This window comes from Cyprinus carpio, chromosome B23 (genome assembly GCF_018340385.1).
Source record: "Cyprinus carpio isolate SPL01 chromosome B23, ASM1834038v1, whole genome shotgun sequence".
In the NCBI taxonomy this organism is placed as follows: Eukaryota; Metazoa; Chordata; class Actinopteri; order Cypriniformes; family Cyprinidae; genus Cyprinus; species Cyprinus carpio.
In genome coordinates this window covers 17,454,382-17,471,764 of record NC_056619.1, presented here as the reverse complement: position 1 = coordinate 17,471,764, position 17,383 = coordinate 17,454,382, and the positions used below count along the sequence as shown (strand labels likewise).

Here is a 17,383-nt window from a genome sequence, read left to right as displayed (position 1 = left end):
ATATAATGTTATGTAGTGATGAATTTTATACAGAATGTTACAGATGTACTGTAGATGATCCCATTGATTTTAAGAAGTATTTGCTTACACTGGCTTATGGATGATGCAGATACAATAACAAAATCCAGTTTATATCTATTTATCGTACCCCACCCTCACTTCCCCTTCAGTCCACAACACCACAGGGGAATGTGACCAATACAGTCCCACAACCTCATTCATCTCGTCCTTCATTTATTTTTCACATCATATGCAGTAACAAACAGAACATACAAGAGGAATAAGAGACTATTATGTCAAGCTTATTTATGCATTAAGCCTACAGTTTAAGATGCATTATGAGCTTGAATGCGTACATTTGACAACAACAGAAACAGCAACGTTCGTCCGCTAGTCAAGCTTTAAACGGTGCCCTCCCTCCCAGTTTTAGTTGCAGTAGCAGAGGGCAGTATAGTGGATATCCGAGAGTCGATTCACCTCCAAGCTCAGTACACAGTCAAGACACTGACAAAATACACAAGTCGTCTAGCAGCAGTTCAGTTGAATATTGAGTTGAATAGAATTTGCATCACTTCCCCCTCATGTAAGAAAATAGATCTCTAAGAGACTTTTGTCCTGAGTGTGTCCGTACAGCTTTTGTGAGGGAGGCTAACACAGATCGGACAATCCCAGTGGGCTGGGAATCACTGCAAAAAGCCCGCCGCAAGACAGTGGTCTCAAAAGATCTGAGTCAGCTTGTTTCTATTGCTCCCTGGAAGTGTTTGTGTGTGTGCGTGTGTGTGCAGTGGCGCAAATAAGATGACTGCATCCTTCCCTTCACGCTGCCTCTGCAGCAATAGATTCTAATCAGATACGCACAATACTGCCATTCTTTAGCACTCGGGAAACTATAAGCGCAATCGTGTTTCAATTAGCTTTTTTCTGTCTCTTTTTTTTTCATAACCTGCAACATTTATTTATCAAAGGACTTTTTTCTTAATTTAAAACTATGCACTACTTGTCTACCACACTCAAATCACGACTAACAAGTTACTCTAAAGTAAAAAAAAGTTACAAAACTCAAATTTAAAAACCTAAAACATAATCAACAAGACAGTTTTCAACGTCATAACAAACAATCTTTTGGGCTGTATTTACATTCATCTGGAAATTAAGAGATTTTTTTAGTTTTTTTCCCCTGTGCCCCTCTCTTGAGAAATACCAGATGTGCCATAGATTCTCGCAGTGCTATATTCTGCTATATTTGTTTATCAAAAGTCAAATCAAATGAACCAAAAAGCGAAAAAGGGAACAAATGCTATTTGGTATACTGGTATGGAACAATTCCCACCCAAATAAAGCATACATTCTATGTAATAAGACAAGCAAATACATGATTGCATTTAAGTAACAAACCTAAACTGTGTGTGTGACGTACTCTCTCACAGCCCTATCTAACTCAATACGACCTCAAATCTACGCACCTTACGTGTGTATTCTTATGGCTTTACACCAACAGGACTGCAAGAGAGAACTGATATAAAACAAGAATTAAGAACACAGACACATACAGAGGGAGGAATAAACATGAGAAATGGTGGTGAGTATGTTGTCGAAGGCAGGCACAGGATCCAATGGAGATGAAAGAGATTATAATACTGTATTTGGCTAAATTGATAGATGCTTGTATGTACAGCTTGCTATAAATGATCTAGCGTCGTAGAACCATTGCATCTCATGTTTTTACACTATGGAAATCTGTAATCATAACTGAGGGGATGTCATTGTCGATATGTATCTTCTATTGATATGTATACAATACAATATTACGATATATCAACATACAGATGACTTAAAGGTACTGTAAGCTAATTTTATGGAATGGAATCTGTTGTTGATTAGATGGTGGCAGATCTGAATGTGACATTGTAGTAGATTCTAAGAAATTTACTGGAAGAAATAGTTATGACATTGATAATTTTGAGTTAAAAATGAAACATATTTCGCAATGTCAATAAGATGCATTTAGAAATTAGATGAAAATGCTAACCGCGCTAATCTTTTTATGGTGCGTGCCTAAAACTGTCTAAAACTGAGATGTTCCACAATGGCTAATATCGCTTACAGCACCTTTAAAACACGACACAAACTGATTCTTGTGTAAAAAAGAATAATAAAAAATAATTATAAAAATGGTTCAGGGAAGTCTTTGAAGATTAAAAAAAGCAACAAATGGCAGAGACGCACAAAACACAATAAGTTGATTAAATTTTGCAACCAGTATAACCAGCTCACACTGTATATATGCTTGCACAACGCACTTAGTCATGATTTTAAGGCCCTCAGCTTCTCACTTCTCCCTCACACCCTCCTTCCGCAATGCTTTTTATTGACTAACAGGTGAATCCGACTCGGATTTGAATTGGCGTTCGCCATAGAAGCTCGACGTCTACTTTATTTGTCACTGGATTAGTCTCTTCTTGTCACATTTGTACAACTGTAAACGGCTATAGCCTATTTTATATCATAAAATGAGCGGTAATATCTGTAAACAACGAGCATGGCAGTCTATTTGTTATATGTCAGTCGAATGTGTTGGTCCAATTATGTCCAGCAGTGCATCTGGATGGTTTTCTTGGCATCTGTTGTGTGTGTAGGTCTCATTATTGTGGGTTTTGGATTATTTGGTCAGTCTTGAGCCAATATGTGAATCCACGTTTGGTCTCGGTGTTGCCCCGGCTAGTCAAGGAGAGCTGCGGAGTTGGGCAGGCCGTGGTGGGAGATGGCTGTGGCAGGATTTAGAGGGGAACTTTCCTGAGTCCCGGGGTCAGGAACATCTCGGACTCCGCTGCTCTGACTGGCCAGCGACTCGTCCATGATGACCTCGGTCTGCACGCTGTTGCTGTTGGCATAGTCGTCTAGAGCGTCGTCGTTACATAGCTTACTATCCTCGCACAGAGATGGCTGACTGGCCGTCCGCTTCTCCTCGTTGTCACTACGGAAAGAAAAATACAAATAAATCTACAAAAGTACACCAAATGAGATGTCAAAAATGCCACTCCATGCATGCAAGAGAAAGTATTGAGAAATCCATGCATGCAAAGGAACACAAGGCAACTGCAAAGCATACCTCTCCAGTGATCTGCAAGTCATTAGGAAGAGCATTTCAGAGAGAAAGGAAGAGCATAAGAAATAGGGAAAGGAAATTTATGCAATAATCTGTCTGACAAACTTCACCACACCTGTATTCTCCAAAACCCTCATTATTCATTGGCCGAGCTTCAGAATCTATCTGGCCTTCTTCTTTTTCTTTGACTGTAAGAAGAATAAAATTCAGGGATATTTGCACATTTGTTTGTACTGTAACGTGACAACAGATTAGAATGATGTTTGTGCTTCTTTTACCTGAGTATTTTCCACCTTTGCTTCGTTTTATGAAACACAGAATAAGCAGTACCAGCAGCAACAACACAAGGGCGCTGATGAGTCCAATGAACCAGCTCTCAGTCACAAACCCTTTACGCACCTCCATGAATTCTGAAGTAGAGGGAGGAAATGATGTATGAATTTCACAACACTTTGTATGATATTGAAGGGAAAAATTTGGAGATGCTGTCATTATTTACTCTCCTCAAAAAGTTAATTGATCAAAAGTGACAGTAAAGACATTTATATTCTATTCAAATGTTGTTCTTTTAAAATTACTATTCATTAAAGAATCTCTTTTTCTTCTATTTATAAATAGAAGAAAAAAAATGTAATAATGTTTCTCTATATTACTGTTTTACAGTGTTTTTGATCAATTAAATTCAGCATTGGCGAGTCTAAGAGACTTCTTCCAGAAATTTCTTCTGTGGACTGCATGTAAATAGGACACTGGTGCAATTTATTATAAAAAGCATTAAGAGAGCTGTTTTGTGATTACTTGCTCCTGCTGTCTGGATCTCATCCTCCCATAAAGTTTTGTTTTTGAAGTCAATCTTCAGGCGGTACTCGGATCCAGACTGGAGCCCCCGCAGTGTGTAAAAGGACTGAGAGCTGTTTACTCTTTCAGAGTGCTTCCATGTGCCTTTGCCTGGACAGAAAAAAGACAATACAATACAAATCAAAAGACACTCATTTTGTTCTCTCTCAGTCACTGAAAGACTAGAGGCACTAACTAACATAAGAGGTGATAAAGCTGCTCCTTCCTATTTTGTTATTCAGTAAGCAAGCTTGTGTTCAATCATGTCCTGTCCATACGGCACGTACCATCCTTTTTCAGGTAATGAATAAAGAATCCCACGTTCCTCTGTCTTTCTTTCGAAACCCAGGTCAGGTTGACTGATGTCTCTCCAGTCGATAAACTAATGTTGGAGGGCGGAACTGTTCACACAGACACACAAAAACCAAGTGAGACTTAGACCAACTCATTTGTCCAAATATAATTCAAACTGGCTGTGATTGTCACATTTCCTCGTATTTTCAGTGTGGACACACAAATTACTTGTCGCGCATCACGTCTGATTAGGGCATAGTGTTTGAAACACTTATGAAAACATTTCATATATCATGTAACCCCCAACCCCCTACATATGTCAAGATATAATTTAGAGATCAGTAAAATGTTAGACCTCCATCCAGTGTTGTAGCTCCCTCCCTGATGATTGGCAGTCCTTCTCCCAGAGAAGTGTAGCCTCGCAGGTAGAAGCGGTAACGGCTGTGAGGATCCAGCTTTAAGCTGACGTGAGACACGCCGTGGTCAATATTCTTTTCCACTTGCATGGGATTGTCTTCCTTATCAACTGCAGAGAAATTTTATTTTAACTATAGTTTAGTGGTTTTAAAAATAGTTGTTTTAAAATGTTAACCACCAAGCACTATGCAGCTGCTATAGTGTTTTGAATGGTTTTCCGATGCTTAAAGGGATAGTTCACCCAAAAAAAAATCCACACCAGTACATCCTTCGTTCACCCTTTGCAAAGAAAAAAACGACTTTATTCAATAATTTTTTCTCTTCCATGTAAGTTTTCATTGCACATTCACGAGAGTACCACGACTGACACGGAAAAGAAGAAATTGTTGAAAAAGTTAGCTATTTTTTTCTTTGCGCACAAAAGGTATTCTCGTAGCTTCATAAAATTGTGGTTGAACCACTGATGTCACATGGACTATTTTAACGATGTCCTTACTACCTTTCTGGGCCTTGGACGTGGTGGTTATGTTGCTGCCTATGCAGGGTCAGAAAGCTCTCTGATTTCATCAAAGATATAAGTTGTGTTCTGATGATGAACGAAGGTCTTACAGGTTTGGAATGACATGAGGGTGAGTAATTAATGACAGACTTTTCAAGTTTGTGTGAACTATCCCTTTAATGTTCACTGCTTCTAATACGCCTGATGAAAATGAATCAGGCTGTCAGTCAACGCACCTTGTTGATACCGTAATATGTATCCTTTCAGGATACCATTCGGCTGGGAGGGCGGAGTCCAATGCAGTATCATTTCCGTCTCCGATGGGCTATCCAGCAGTAAAGATGATGGAGGACCAGGTACTGGGAAAAAATGGATGACAGGATTTGAATCCCTCACATTCGTTCATCTGTTTTTACTATTTGTATCTCAGTCTTTCGTTCCTACCTCCTTCTGGAGTGTGGAAAGTGAGGGGGTCAGACTGGGGACCTTCTCCTTTATTGTTGATGACACTCACAGACAGTGCGTAATGGGAGTAGGGCAGCAGATCTCCCAGAACCTTCATCTCCTCATTACTGTCCGTCATCACAAACGAGATGTTGCTTGGTTTCCCCTCCCTAACATGCTCCCGTCTGCTTTCTGGGCCGTAGTACATTAGAGAAATCTATAGGATGGATAATATATAAACTGTCAAAGAGATCACATTTTTCAGTTTATCTTCGTACAGCACAGTACATTACCTTGTAACCCTGCAGACGACCTCTCACAGTTTCTCTTTTTATGGGTGCCCACACCACTTTAATGGCAGTGCTGCTGATCAGATCCACTCCAACATTCAAAGGGGCCTCAAGCGGGTCTAACAGGAAGAAAAAGCACATTCTGGTACCCTTTAAAATGTCTGCATCAGGATTAACGTTTAACTAAACTCATTGTTTAATTGGGGTGAATTGAGATGCATAACCTTACAGGAAGATGTCAGGAAAAGGGCTCATAAGAGCAGCAAAAATATGGAACATTACAAACTCACAGTCCTCTCCAGAGTATCCAATGGTGGATTTGGGCTCCGGGCCTTCTCCCATCTCATTAACAGCCTGCACTTTAATCTCAAAGGCAGAGAAGTTGCCCACATCTGTAATGATTAAGGGTGGAGACTTGATGGATTTGATGTGCCAGGACGGTCCACTGCCCAAAACTTTCCTCCACATCACTTTATATTCAAAACCTGGGCCGTTGAAACTACGTCTGTCCATTTCCTGCAAGAACACAGATTCAGTTTTGAGTCACACTATATTTTCTGTGAACAATTAGAATTTGAAAACATTGACAATAGTGCCTTTCATAGTAGAGGGTCATGTTTGGCCCTAGTTTTCAAACTGAACTGTTTGAAAAATGAATCAGACATTCCATCACTAAATATTAGTGAGATGACTTTTCTAATGCTACATATGAAAGAAAGATGACAGTTTAGGATAAACCGATTCATTAGAACAAATCTGACTTTCTATCACTATATATGAGAGAGAGGACCATTTAAAATGATCCAATTCAAGAGAATGAATATGAATGTTCTAATACTACATATGAAAGAGAGAGAGAGAAAGAGAGAGAGAGAGAGAGAGGTCCAATTAAGAACTGATTCACTAGAATAAGTCAGACTTTAACACTACGTACTAACACTACATAAGAGAGAAAGAAAGGACTTTTTAGGATGAATTAATTGACTTAAAAAAACAGACTTTCCAACACTAACAATGTATGAGAGACAGAGAGAGGACTGAAATGGAATTGAAACACTGCATATGAGAGAGAGGACAGTTGAAGATGAACTGATTCACTAAAATGAATCAGACATTCTTCACCACCACTAATGTTACCAAAAATATAGTTAGAAGCATCACTTATTTTTTAGTTAGATACATTCCGACACTGCTTGAAATATGATAGAAGTCATATGGGCTCCTTTTGAAACTTTTTTGACTATTTTGGAGCTTAAAAGTCTATTTTGGGTTCCATGGGGGAAAAAAATCATACAGGTTTGGAACGACATGAGGATGAATACATGATGACAGAATAATTTTTGGTCTCTTTAAAAGCTGAATTGCGCAACGCACCTTCCATGTGATTAAAAGGGTGCCTGGATCGATGGAATCACTGCGCACTCCTTCAGGGTTACTGTCTGGAGCTGTAGAGGACAAATCATAATTTAGTGCCAAGATGTTCTAACATGGCAATAAAACTGTCACTTCATATCAGCCACATGCCGAGAGAAGACACAAACACAAATCCAAAGTGTCATGCAATGATTCAAGGGACAAAACAAATGCATCACAATGTGGCGGTACAAGTCTTTTCTGTTTTAAGGCTATGTAAACACCCACATGCACACTCTTCTGTGTTACTTACGAGCAGCTGGTGTGGAAATGACGTCCGTGTACATGCTCGGGTCACTCTTGCCGATGTCATTGATGGCGATGACTCGGAAACGGTAGGAAAGGAAGGGCTTCAGGGAAAGGGTGGTTCGCTGACTGTTGCCTGACACGCGGCTTAGCTCCTCCCATTCTTTTCTTTCATATTCAGTCTCCTCAAACTCAATCAAATATTCTAGATATATAAACACATACATATACACACAAAACAGGAGGAAATGTCACTGATTTTATCAAAGACTGGCCCCCCAAAAGTGGTTCAAACACACTTAAAAATGTATGAATGCAACTGCATTACATATGAAATATGAAAAAAGGCATTTATTTTAGAGAAAGCAAACAAAAGCTAATAATGATGATCAAAAAAATAATAAAATAAAAAAATTGAAGTTAAGCATTAAAAACTAAAATTATTTGTTTTTATAAATTGTTAGTCAAGATGAAATACAAAAAAATATATATTTTTAAACAACACAAAAAATATTTTATTTGTCATACGTGACTAGTTACCAACATCAGAGAATCATGAACGTGTTTTTAAATTACTGAAATGGTAAATTACTGGTACTTTATAGTACATTTTATAGTAAATCTATTTTATAGTAGATATTTTAGTGTCCAAAATGTTTCTTTTTTTTTTGAGAGAGAGTGTACAGGGAGGGGGAGTGGCTTGTAATATCACAATTTGTTCAACTATAAATTCATACAACATTTGACATATATAGGGGAAAAGATCAATAAGTAGTACAAAAGATTGACATGCATCAAATACTGACTGCGTACACTTAAACTATTGCCTAAACAGGAAAAACATACGGTACCTAGCACAGGGCTGTTATGATCATCTCCTGGTGTCCAGCTGAGAGTGACACTGCGGTCTTTAGGTTCGGTCATCTGTATTTGGGTCGGAGGGTCTGGTCGGTCTGGTGAATGAGGGGTGACAAACAGCTCAGGGGGTAAGATGCTAATAAAAACAAGGCATCTATGGTTTTCACTATTTCTTTAATCTGCCCTACAGCAAAACATGTCCTTTTGTCCTTTTGTAGGTCACATTATCATACAACATTCAATACACATACAGTAATATAGATGCAGACACAGAAAAGGGTTTAGAAATTGCCATATTATAAAGTTACTTACCAACGACAGTGATGGAGCCACTCGCTTCAGCTATATCCAGAGTGGTAATGACTTCACAGGTGTAAGTCCCTTCATCCTCTTCCTTGACATCAGGTATTATGAGGGTAGATTCGTCTATCATGTACCTAAGACATTTATGATTAATAATGTTCATGAGATCATGTTCTACAGCTTAAACTAAGCCTTTTTGAAGCATTCTGAGGGAAATAAAGGTATAAAAGCATACTTGTCTGAATCAGAGGACTCTGTGAGCTTCTGTAGGTTTTTCCTCCACTGGACTTGAGGGGCGTCCTGCCTGGAGTCCACCTGGTACTCACAGGTGAGGGTAGCGGGCTTCCCCCGCTGGATTCGCAGAGCCAGTGGAGGTTTCACAATGACTGTCTTATCTGTAAAAAAATAAAAAATAAAATAGCTTAATTTTAAGTGAAAGTTATTTTTTTATGTTGTTTCACACAATTTTTATTATTTAAAAAACATCCACTAGAAACTAAATTATGTAAGATAATAGGAGACTTTCAGAATATATATTCTAAATTAATTTTATATTTTTAACCAGTTCTTCTTTTTATAATAAAAAAACTCTATACACATAGTATTAATATTTAATAATATTTTTTATAATATTAATCAACAAAAGCAATGATCCTTACAGCATGAAATGAAATCAAGAATGTATGAAGTCATGAATATTCAAGCATGTGGGACTCACTGAGTACGTCCAGCTCAGCGGTGATGGTGATTCTGCTGTTGCTGACAGTGCAGGTGTACTGGCCACTGTCATTGAGGGAGGCGTTACTGATCTGCAGAGATCCATCGAGTAACTGGCTCATCCTTGGGTTGGCCACAAGAGCGCCCCATGTCTCACCCTCCCTGTTAACACACAAAATATTCATTTTAGCCTTTTTAAATGGATGCAAAATTTCAAGAACACCAATATATATATATATATATATATGTTATATATATATATATATATTATTTGCCCATTTCCCCTAATATATATATATATATATATGTTGACTATTGTGTGTGATTTTGCCCATTTCCCCTAATGGACTCCCCACAAAGCAGCTTCCCCCCAACAATAATCAGGACAGCTGGCTGGAGCAGTCCTGGCATGTGAGGAAGGGACACCCCACAGGATCGAGTCTGTCTCACCATGTGACATTAGGCCGAGGAGAGCCAAAGGTCTCACAAGCCAGCTCAATCATCTGTCCCTCTGCCACAGAGTACATCACACCATCTTCTGTCAGAATCTGGGGAGGGAGTTCTAGAAAAACCAAATATAAAATATTAGAAACTAGAAAATGTATTTCGTTTCTACAGTTCTCAAAAGCAAATAGCTATGACAGTTGCTAAGGTGTTTTGAGTTGTTGTTAACATGTTGCTATGCAGTTGCTAGGGTAGTTTACCCATACATTTACAATATTCTGTACTGTATGTTGTCTTAGCCAGCACAACAACAAAAAAAGCTTTTTAAGAGCTGTTTTGGAAAATCCCCTTACCTATAACATAGACATAGGCATTGATGAGTATAGAGCTGTGCTTATTGACTGCTTTGCACTGATACACTGCAGTGTCACTGAGTTCCACGTTCTTCAGAGTGAGGACGCCATGTTTCACGCTGCGTCTGGGGTCTGGGTCAATATCTACGCAAAAAGACACCTCAGTATGTCAATAAATGGTCATATACCATTGTCTCAAAGATTTTTCTACATATGCAAACAAAATATACATTAAAGGGATAGGTCAACCAAAAATGTGAATTTTGTCATCATTTACTCACTCTCATGTTATTCCTACAATTCAACAGAAAAACTAAATCGTTCAACAGAAGAAAAAAGTAATACATAGAACAACATGAGAGTTTATATAGTTTAAAAAAACAAAAAAAAAAAAACATGTTGTTCCATGTGTGAATTGTTTATTCTGTTGAATGACAAAGAAGAATGTTGGTAACCAAGCATTTGCCAGTAGACATTGAGTTCCATAGTATGTTTTCCCTACTATGGACGTCAATGGCTACCAGCAAATGTTTGGTTACCCATTTTCTTCAAAATATCTTCTTTCGTGTTCAACAAGTTTAGAACAACATGAGGTTGACTAATTGGCTGAACTATACCTTTAAACCGGTGATTCCAAATCATTTTTCTGAGCTCAACCCCTTTGACCCAAAATATTTATTTTGAAGTATCTCCTGTGATTTTAAGTTAATATTTCAATAATTGAGGTACACATTCACATGGTAAAACCCCATTCAATTACCTCACAAAACCCACACATGAAAACCATGAAAAAAAAAATTTAATAAATCTATACTTAAAAAAAAACCAATAAGTTAGGGAAACCCTGCATTACTTAATGGAAGGTGTCTTGACTGAATCAATTACCAGTAAGAAGATTGCCATTGATGCTCCAGGTGACCTCAGGGCTGGGAATGCCATCAGCCTTACATTCCAGTTTGACAGTCTCTCCCGGGGAATATAGCTGGCTCTTTGGTTCTTTAGTCCAAAATGGGGCAGCTAGACCACAACAAAACACAAACAACTAATTACAAAAAGTTTTAGCCAACAGTTATATACAACCTTCTGAAAGGGAAGAGAAGTAGCCAATAAGCTTTAACTAAGCAATAATACAGTAATAAGTTCAGGTTGTAAAATTTGCCTGAGATTGTTCAGTTTAATTTGATGTTTTTCTTTTTTGTTTTGTTTTTTTAAGTCATCCTCCCATAGATGCTTGCAAGTTCACACCTCACATCTAAATCTAAATCTGGAGAGGATGTGATCTGGCAGTGTGAAGCATACAGTACCTTCTACAGTGACGCTGTAGGTGTGAGTGATTATGCCTTGCAGATTTGTGGCGGTACACTGGTACTCGCCGCTGTCAGACACTGAGATATTTTTAAAGCGCAGAACTCGATCATAACTATCTTTGGATGTGCGGGACTCAGACAGGACTCCATCTTTCCTGATCCACTGGATCTTGGGAGAGGGGCTAGTGAGTAAGAGAAAAGGATGTAAACACTGCATTTTTTTAGGAAGTAAAAGACACACAGTCAGAGCAGGTTTGACTTACAGGCCCTGAGCAATACACTCCAGGTCCAGGTTTTGGCCGCTGAGCACCAGGTAGGAGCTGCTGGGACCAGTGGGTCGCATCATTTGTGGTCTTCTGTTACGCACCACTGAGTTAGCTACAGATACAGACAAAGATGGAATAATTGAGAGAAACGAGGAGAGAGGGCATGGTAAACAATTACAGCTGCAGTGAATGGGTGTTCACACTGGACTAAGACTGGGCAAAACAGATTAATATCTCAACATTTTTCAGCCTTTTGATGACATTAGACAGAATGAAAAACAAAAGAATGATAAATGGATGGACAGACAGAGGGATAGAACAAAAGAAATGATGGATAGATGGATGGATACACAGAGAGACAATAGAAACAATGGATGGATGGATGGATGGATGGACAAACAGAACAAAAGAAAAACTGATAGATGGATCCATCATCGATGGATAGACAGACAGACAAAAGAAACAATGGAAGGATGGATGGATGGACAAAAAGAACAAAAGAAACGATGGATGGATGGATGGATGGGTGGACTGACAAACAACAAAAGAAACAATGGATGGATGGACAGACAGACAAAAGAAACAATGGATGGATGGATGGATGGACAAACAGAACAAAAGAAAAGACTGGTAGATGGATCCATCATTGATGGATAGACAGACAGGATAAACGAAACAATAAATGAATGGACAGAAAGAACAAAAGAAACAATGGATGGATGGACAGACAAAAAAACAAAACAAGGATAGATGGATCATGATGAATGGATGGATGGACAGACAGAACAAAGAAAATATGGATGGATGGATCTATCATGGATGGATACACAGAAAGGATGAAACAATTAAAGAATGGACAGACAGAACAAAAGAAACTATGGCTGGGTGGATGGATGGATGGATGGATGGATGGATGGATGGATGGATGGAACAAAAAAAGATGGATGGATCATGATGAATGGATGGATGGACAGACAGGATAAAAGAAACAATGAATGAATGGACAGACAGAACAAAAGAAACAATGGACGGATGGATCATGATGAATGGCCAGATGGACAGACAGAACGATAGATAGAACGATAGAACGATAGATAGATAGATAGATAGATAGATAGATAGATAGATAGATAGATAGATATGCAAATTAACCACTGAATGAAACAAAAGTAACTATTTTTTATGACTGCAAAAACAGATGGATTTGGAAATAAATTACGCTCTTTATGATATGAAGATATGGCAAATTCAAAATGCATAAATGATCTATATCACCAGCAAAATAATTTTAAATTCATTGTGAATATCCCATATTTTGCCCATGCCTACACAGGAACTTTCCTTTCACTCCATCTGTTCTGTTAGTCTATGTGTATATACATTATATATACACCAGACAAACATCTTTGGTTTCACTGAGTCTCACTGTTTGTCAGTGTTTTGCACCATTGACTGCATCTTAAGACACTGCGTTATTTTAAATATAACTCAATGTCTTGCTCATTCCCCTCTGTTCAGGCTAAAAGTTTTTAAGGACAAGCAAAGGTTGGTCAAGGACAGTCAGCATCCTCTGTCTTGATGCTTACAGGGGACAACAGTGAGTTTGATGGGCTCTTTGAGGACGATGATGCGTGCGCTGGGGAACTGAGTGTTGCAGGTGTAGTCGTCTCGACTGTCTGCCTCAGTCACATGAGAGAAGTACAAGTTTCCATCGCGACCCTGAATCACACGCTCATTTTGCTGAATGTGCCGCAGCTCTAAGAGAAAAAGACAGACATAGATGCATATATATAGATATTGCTGAGATATGGTTCATGTTTAACATTGATAAATCAGGATAAAAACAGACTAACTCTTGTCCATCCAGTGGATGACTGGAGCCACAGTGCTGTTAGGAGGATTACAGGGAAGCACCACACTCTCTCCTTCCTCCACCTTCTTCGACACCTTCTTCTCCTTCTGTAGAGTGGGAGTGTCTGCAAGAGAACAGAGAATTGATCAAAATTGCACTACAATTCAAAAGTTTTTTTAATGCTCAGCAAGGCTGCATGTATTCGATGAAAAATGCAGTAGTTAAAATAACTAATCGTAATATATTTAAAAATGTATTTTATTACTATGATGGCAAAGCTGAATTTTCATCTTCCATTACCCCGGTGTCTCATGATACTTTGGAAATCATTTGAATATGCTGCTTTGGTGTTCATGAAACATTTCATATTATTATCAATATTGAAAACATTTGTGCTGCTTAAAATTTTTTTTGTGGAAATCCTTATAAAATTTAGTTTTTCAGGATTATTTTATGGCTTAAAAATTCAAAAGATCAGCATCACAGGGTTACTGTAGTTCATTAAAACTCAAATCATAAAAACTTGCATTACATGAAATAAAATTAACTTTAACTGAAATTAAAAATTTAATAAAACTTGAACTTAATAATAATATAAAAAACTTAAGTTTATTTTATTTTAGCTAGATGCCAAGGCATTCTCATTTTCATTTAATATTATGTACTAAAATAACTAAAAAAAAAAAATATTGTATAGTGTGTGTATATATATATATATATATATAAATAAAAATACTAATATTTATATATGTATATATATATATACACACACACACACACACACACACAAATAAAGAAAACAAATACAATTACAAAAACACAATAAAATTACTAAAAAACAAATTAAAATGAAAATAAAATAAAAGTAAAAAGTAAAACAACACTGCAGCACTGATTTAAAAAAAAAGAAATCTTTTGTAACATTAAAATTTTCACTTTTGATCAATTCAATGTAACCTGACTAAAATGATTTATTTTAAAAAAAACTGAACATAAACTTTTAGCTGACCTTAAACTTTCAATCTCAGTTGTGTATGAAGAAGTTTTAAAATCACAGTTTACAACACAATTTTTTAGATACATTTTATCTTGTGAGAAACCGGAGTGTGTTAATTAGCTAGCAAGTAATTATCCACAGCACAGCTGACAAAACAAATGAACACCAGAATGCAATTAAAAACTACATAACTAGTCCAACATTATTCAGAAGATGCCTTGGCTTGTCATGATATGAAATAGGTGTGTGATGATGCACATATTAATGTGGCCAACCCCAGCTGTGAGTGGAGTTCATAATATGTGGGCTATTGTTAGCCCCGCTCATGCTGAGTATGCTCACTTCCTGCACATATTAATCCCACGAGTGGTCGTCCCCGCTGACACACTTACAAGACTCACACTGGTTTCTGAGGTAACCGTTGTCAGGGAAACTGGCAGAGAGGTCGGGATAGCGTAAAAGAGACAGGTAGATTGCTAGATAGCTAGTCAAAACAATTGTTTTGTTGTTGTTTTTCCATACAAAGTGTTGTTTGATAGCTAATTGGAAAGCAATTGGGGATTTTTATTCGTTCTGGAATTCTTCGAACTGCTAGTGTGACTGGCACACACAATGAGCTGTAATTTTCCTCTAAAAGTTCATTTTGTGCATATGACACAACAGGGGGCAGAGGGCTTGATTTTAGGCTGTTATCTGCTGCATGGCAGATTTTCTCTACAGAAAACTCACTGCATGTGGTAACGACAGGATATCAAACAGGCAATCATAAGTGTGTCGCTTTATAATATTGCAGTGATGAGAGCGACTTACTCTCTGTGACAATGCGAGCCTCGTTAGACACCGCCGTGCCGAGAACGTTAGATGCGTAGCAGTTGTATCTGCCCTGATATTGGTGAATGGGTCCATCTTTGGCTGTCAACGAGAAGGTCCCAGAATCTCTGGACACGGAGAGTTCAGGGTCTTTAGAGGGGTCAAACTCCACACCATCTTTCACCCAGCGGAACCTAGCAATGAAGCAGATGAGAAATAAATAACAGTCATTTTAAAATATCATCCTTAAATTAAATTGCTATAGCAATAAATAATTTTTTTATTATTAATAATAAAATATATCTAAAAACTGTTCATCAGTTTGGTGTAAGTAAATTATTTTTTTTTTATATTTTATTTTTTTTAAAGGAATTATTAGCTACTACTGTTCAGGAAGGATGCATTCAATTGGTCAAAAGTGACACTAAATACATGAATATTGCTACAAAAGTTTTCTGTTTCAAATAAATTAAATAATATTAGAATGATTTCTGAAGGATCATGTGACACTGAAGACTGAAGTAATGATGCTAAAAATTCAGCTTTGCCATCACAGGAATAAAATACATTTTAAAATATACTACAATAAAAAAATTAAACAAAAAACATTTATTTTAAATTGTAAAAATATTTCACCATATTACAGTTTTTACTGTATTCTGATCAAAGAAATGCAGCTATGGTGTGCATTAGAGACTTTTTTCAAAAACATTAAAAACTCTCTTATCGACCCCGAAATTTTGAATGGTAGTATATATAATGTACTAAAATACAATCCATAATACCTTATAATACACCTTAAAAATGTCTTTCTTTCTTTCTTTCTTTCTTTCTTTCTTTCTTTCTTTCTTTCTTTTTAATAAATCTAACCACATTTACAACATATTTTAATATTCAAATATATATAGCCAATGGAATAGCTTGATTGTAATTTTGAAAATGTTCAGGTAGGTCTGTTCTTTTTTCTTTTGGATAAAATAGAAAAAACATACATTTACAAATCAACAGACATTTAAATCTATTTAAATCATGTTTAAAGAGAATTAGAAATGTCTATTTATGCTTGAATTATTTTAATATATTTACCGTTTTATTTTTGATTTAATACTCAAAATATTGATTTCTTCATTTTATTTTGAAGTGTCATTACTAGTCTTAAATAGCATATAGGCCTCAAAGCTAACAGACATTATCAGACAGCTAACAGACACTTTTTTTTTATTTATTTTATGGTTTCTTTAAAAGACATAATATACTAACATAATGCATGATAAGTTTAAATGTGTAACTAGGAAATGGTTAGTATAATAGTGTATTGCAACAGTGGTTACAATTATTTATAAAAGAATAAAATGCAAAATTCACAGCAATATATAAAGCATTATATACTGTATAGGCCTCAAGGAAACTGTTACCAAATTATGTAACAGTGTTGCTATGGATACTAACGTGGGCGGGGGATTCCCAGTTGCCTCACAGGTGAGTGTGATGTCATCTGCTGAAAAGGTGGTTACAGACTCCGGCTGAGCGGTAATCACTGGGGGGCTTTTCACTGTGGAGAGTACACAATCACACAGCAAACATTCAATTAACCAGTTACATTTCTGCAAGCTGTGAAGTTAGCAAAGCAACACCCTAAAAAAAGAAATAGACTTCTATTTTCACAGAGCTATAATAACTTCAGCTCATTTGTTAGTCACTTCAGATGTGGAAAGGGAAGGCATATTAGTCACAGTAGTTAAGCAGTCGTTCCGCTGACCTGCTGTAATCACATGACACCAATATTCAAAACAGCTTAATGATCCGCTGCGCCACTGACTTCAGTGAAGTTTCCCACTAAGCCTCAGTTCTGTTCAGAAGCAAGTGCCCCTGCTTCTCACCAAAGCACACACTCAGTTAGATCCAATCGGCATATATACGGGAAATGGAA

The 17,383-nt window shown here is 37.2% G+C and overlaps 1 protein-coding gene across 3 annotated transcripts in view; it reads right to left on the bottom strand.

The window, feature by feature from the left end:
• Nucleotides 1-217: 217 nt before the first annotated feature.
• Nucleotides 218-17,383, bottom strand: part of LOC109048159 (neural cell adhesion molecule L1-like) — a 55,439-nt gene continuing 38,273 nt past the window's right edge. For 2 of the 3 annotated variants that reach the window (XM_042751118.1, XM_042751120.1), the window contains 26 exons: nucleotides 16,903-17,005; nucleotides 15,454-15,647; nucleotides 13,648-13,770; nucleotides 13,381-13,551; nucleotides 11,792-11,906; nucleotides 11,526-11,710; nucleotides 11,107-11,238; nucleotides 10,222-10,365; nucleotides 9,875-9,986; nucleotides 9,426-9,586; nucleotides 8,943-9,102; nucleotides 8,717-8,841; nucleotides 8,398-8,499; nucleotides 7,554-7,751; nucleotides 7,262-7,332; nucleotides 6,178-6,403; nucleotides 5,891-6,006; nucleotides 5,598-5,814; nucleotides 5,390-5,512; nucleotides 4,593-4,763; nucleotides 4,231-4,344; nucleotides 3,905-4,054; nucleotides 3,385-3,516; nucleotides 3,222-3,294; nucleotides 3,110-3,121; nucleotides 218-2,974 (listed from right to left, as the gene is read on the bottom strand). In XM_042751118.1, coding sequence (XP_042607052.1) covers nucleotides 2,719-2,974; nucleotides 3,110-3,121; nucleotides 3,222-3,294; nucleotides 3,385-3,516; nucleotides 3,905-4,054; nucleotides 4,231-4,344; nucleotides 4,593-4,763; nucleotides 5,390-5,512; nucleotides 5,598-5,814; nucleotides 5,891-6,006; nucleotides 6,178-6,403; nucleotides 7,262-7,332; nucleotides 7,554-7,751; nucleotides 8,398-8,499; nucleotides 8,717-8,841; nucleotides 8,943-9,102; nucleotides 9,426-9,586; nucleotides 9,875-9,986; nucleotides 10,222-10,365; nucleotides 11,107-11,238; nucleotides 11,526-11,710; nucleotides 11,792-11,906; nucleotides 13,381-13,551; nucleotides 13,648-13,770; nucleotides 15,454-15,647; nucleotides 16,903-17,005 — 3,686 coding nt within the window. In that variant the 3' untranslated portion in view covers nucleotides 218-2,718. The remainder of the gene's footprint in view (nucleotides 2,975-3,109; nucleotides 3,122-3,221; nucleotides 3,295-3,384; nucleotides 3,517-3,904; nucleotides 4,055-4,230; nucleotides 4,345-4,592; nucleotides 4,764-5,389; nucleotides 5,513-5,597; nucleotides 5,815-5,890; nucleotides 6,007-6,177; nucleotides 6,404-7,261; nucleotides 7,333-7,553; nucleotides 7,752-8,397; nucleotides 8,500-8,716; nucleotides 8,842-8,942; nucleotides 9,103-9,425; nucleotides 9,587-9,874; nucleotides 9,987-10,221; nucleotides 10,366-11,106; nucleotides 11,239-11,525; nucleotides 11,711-11,791; nucleotides 11,907-13,380; nucleotides 13,552-13,647; nucleotides 13,771-15,453; nucleotides 15,648-16,902; nucleotides 17,006-17,383) is intronic. The other variant, XM_042751119.1, reaches the window with a different exon arrangement.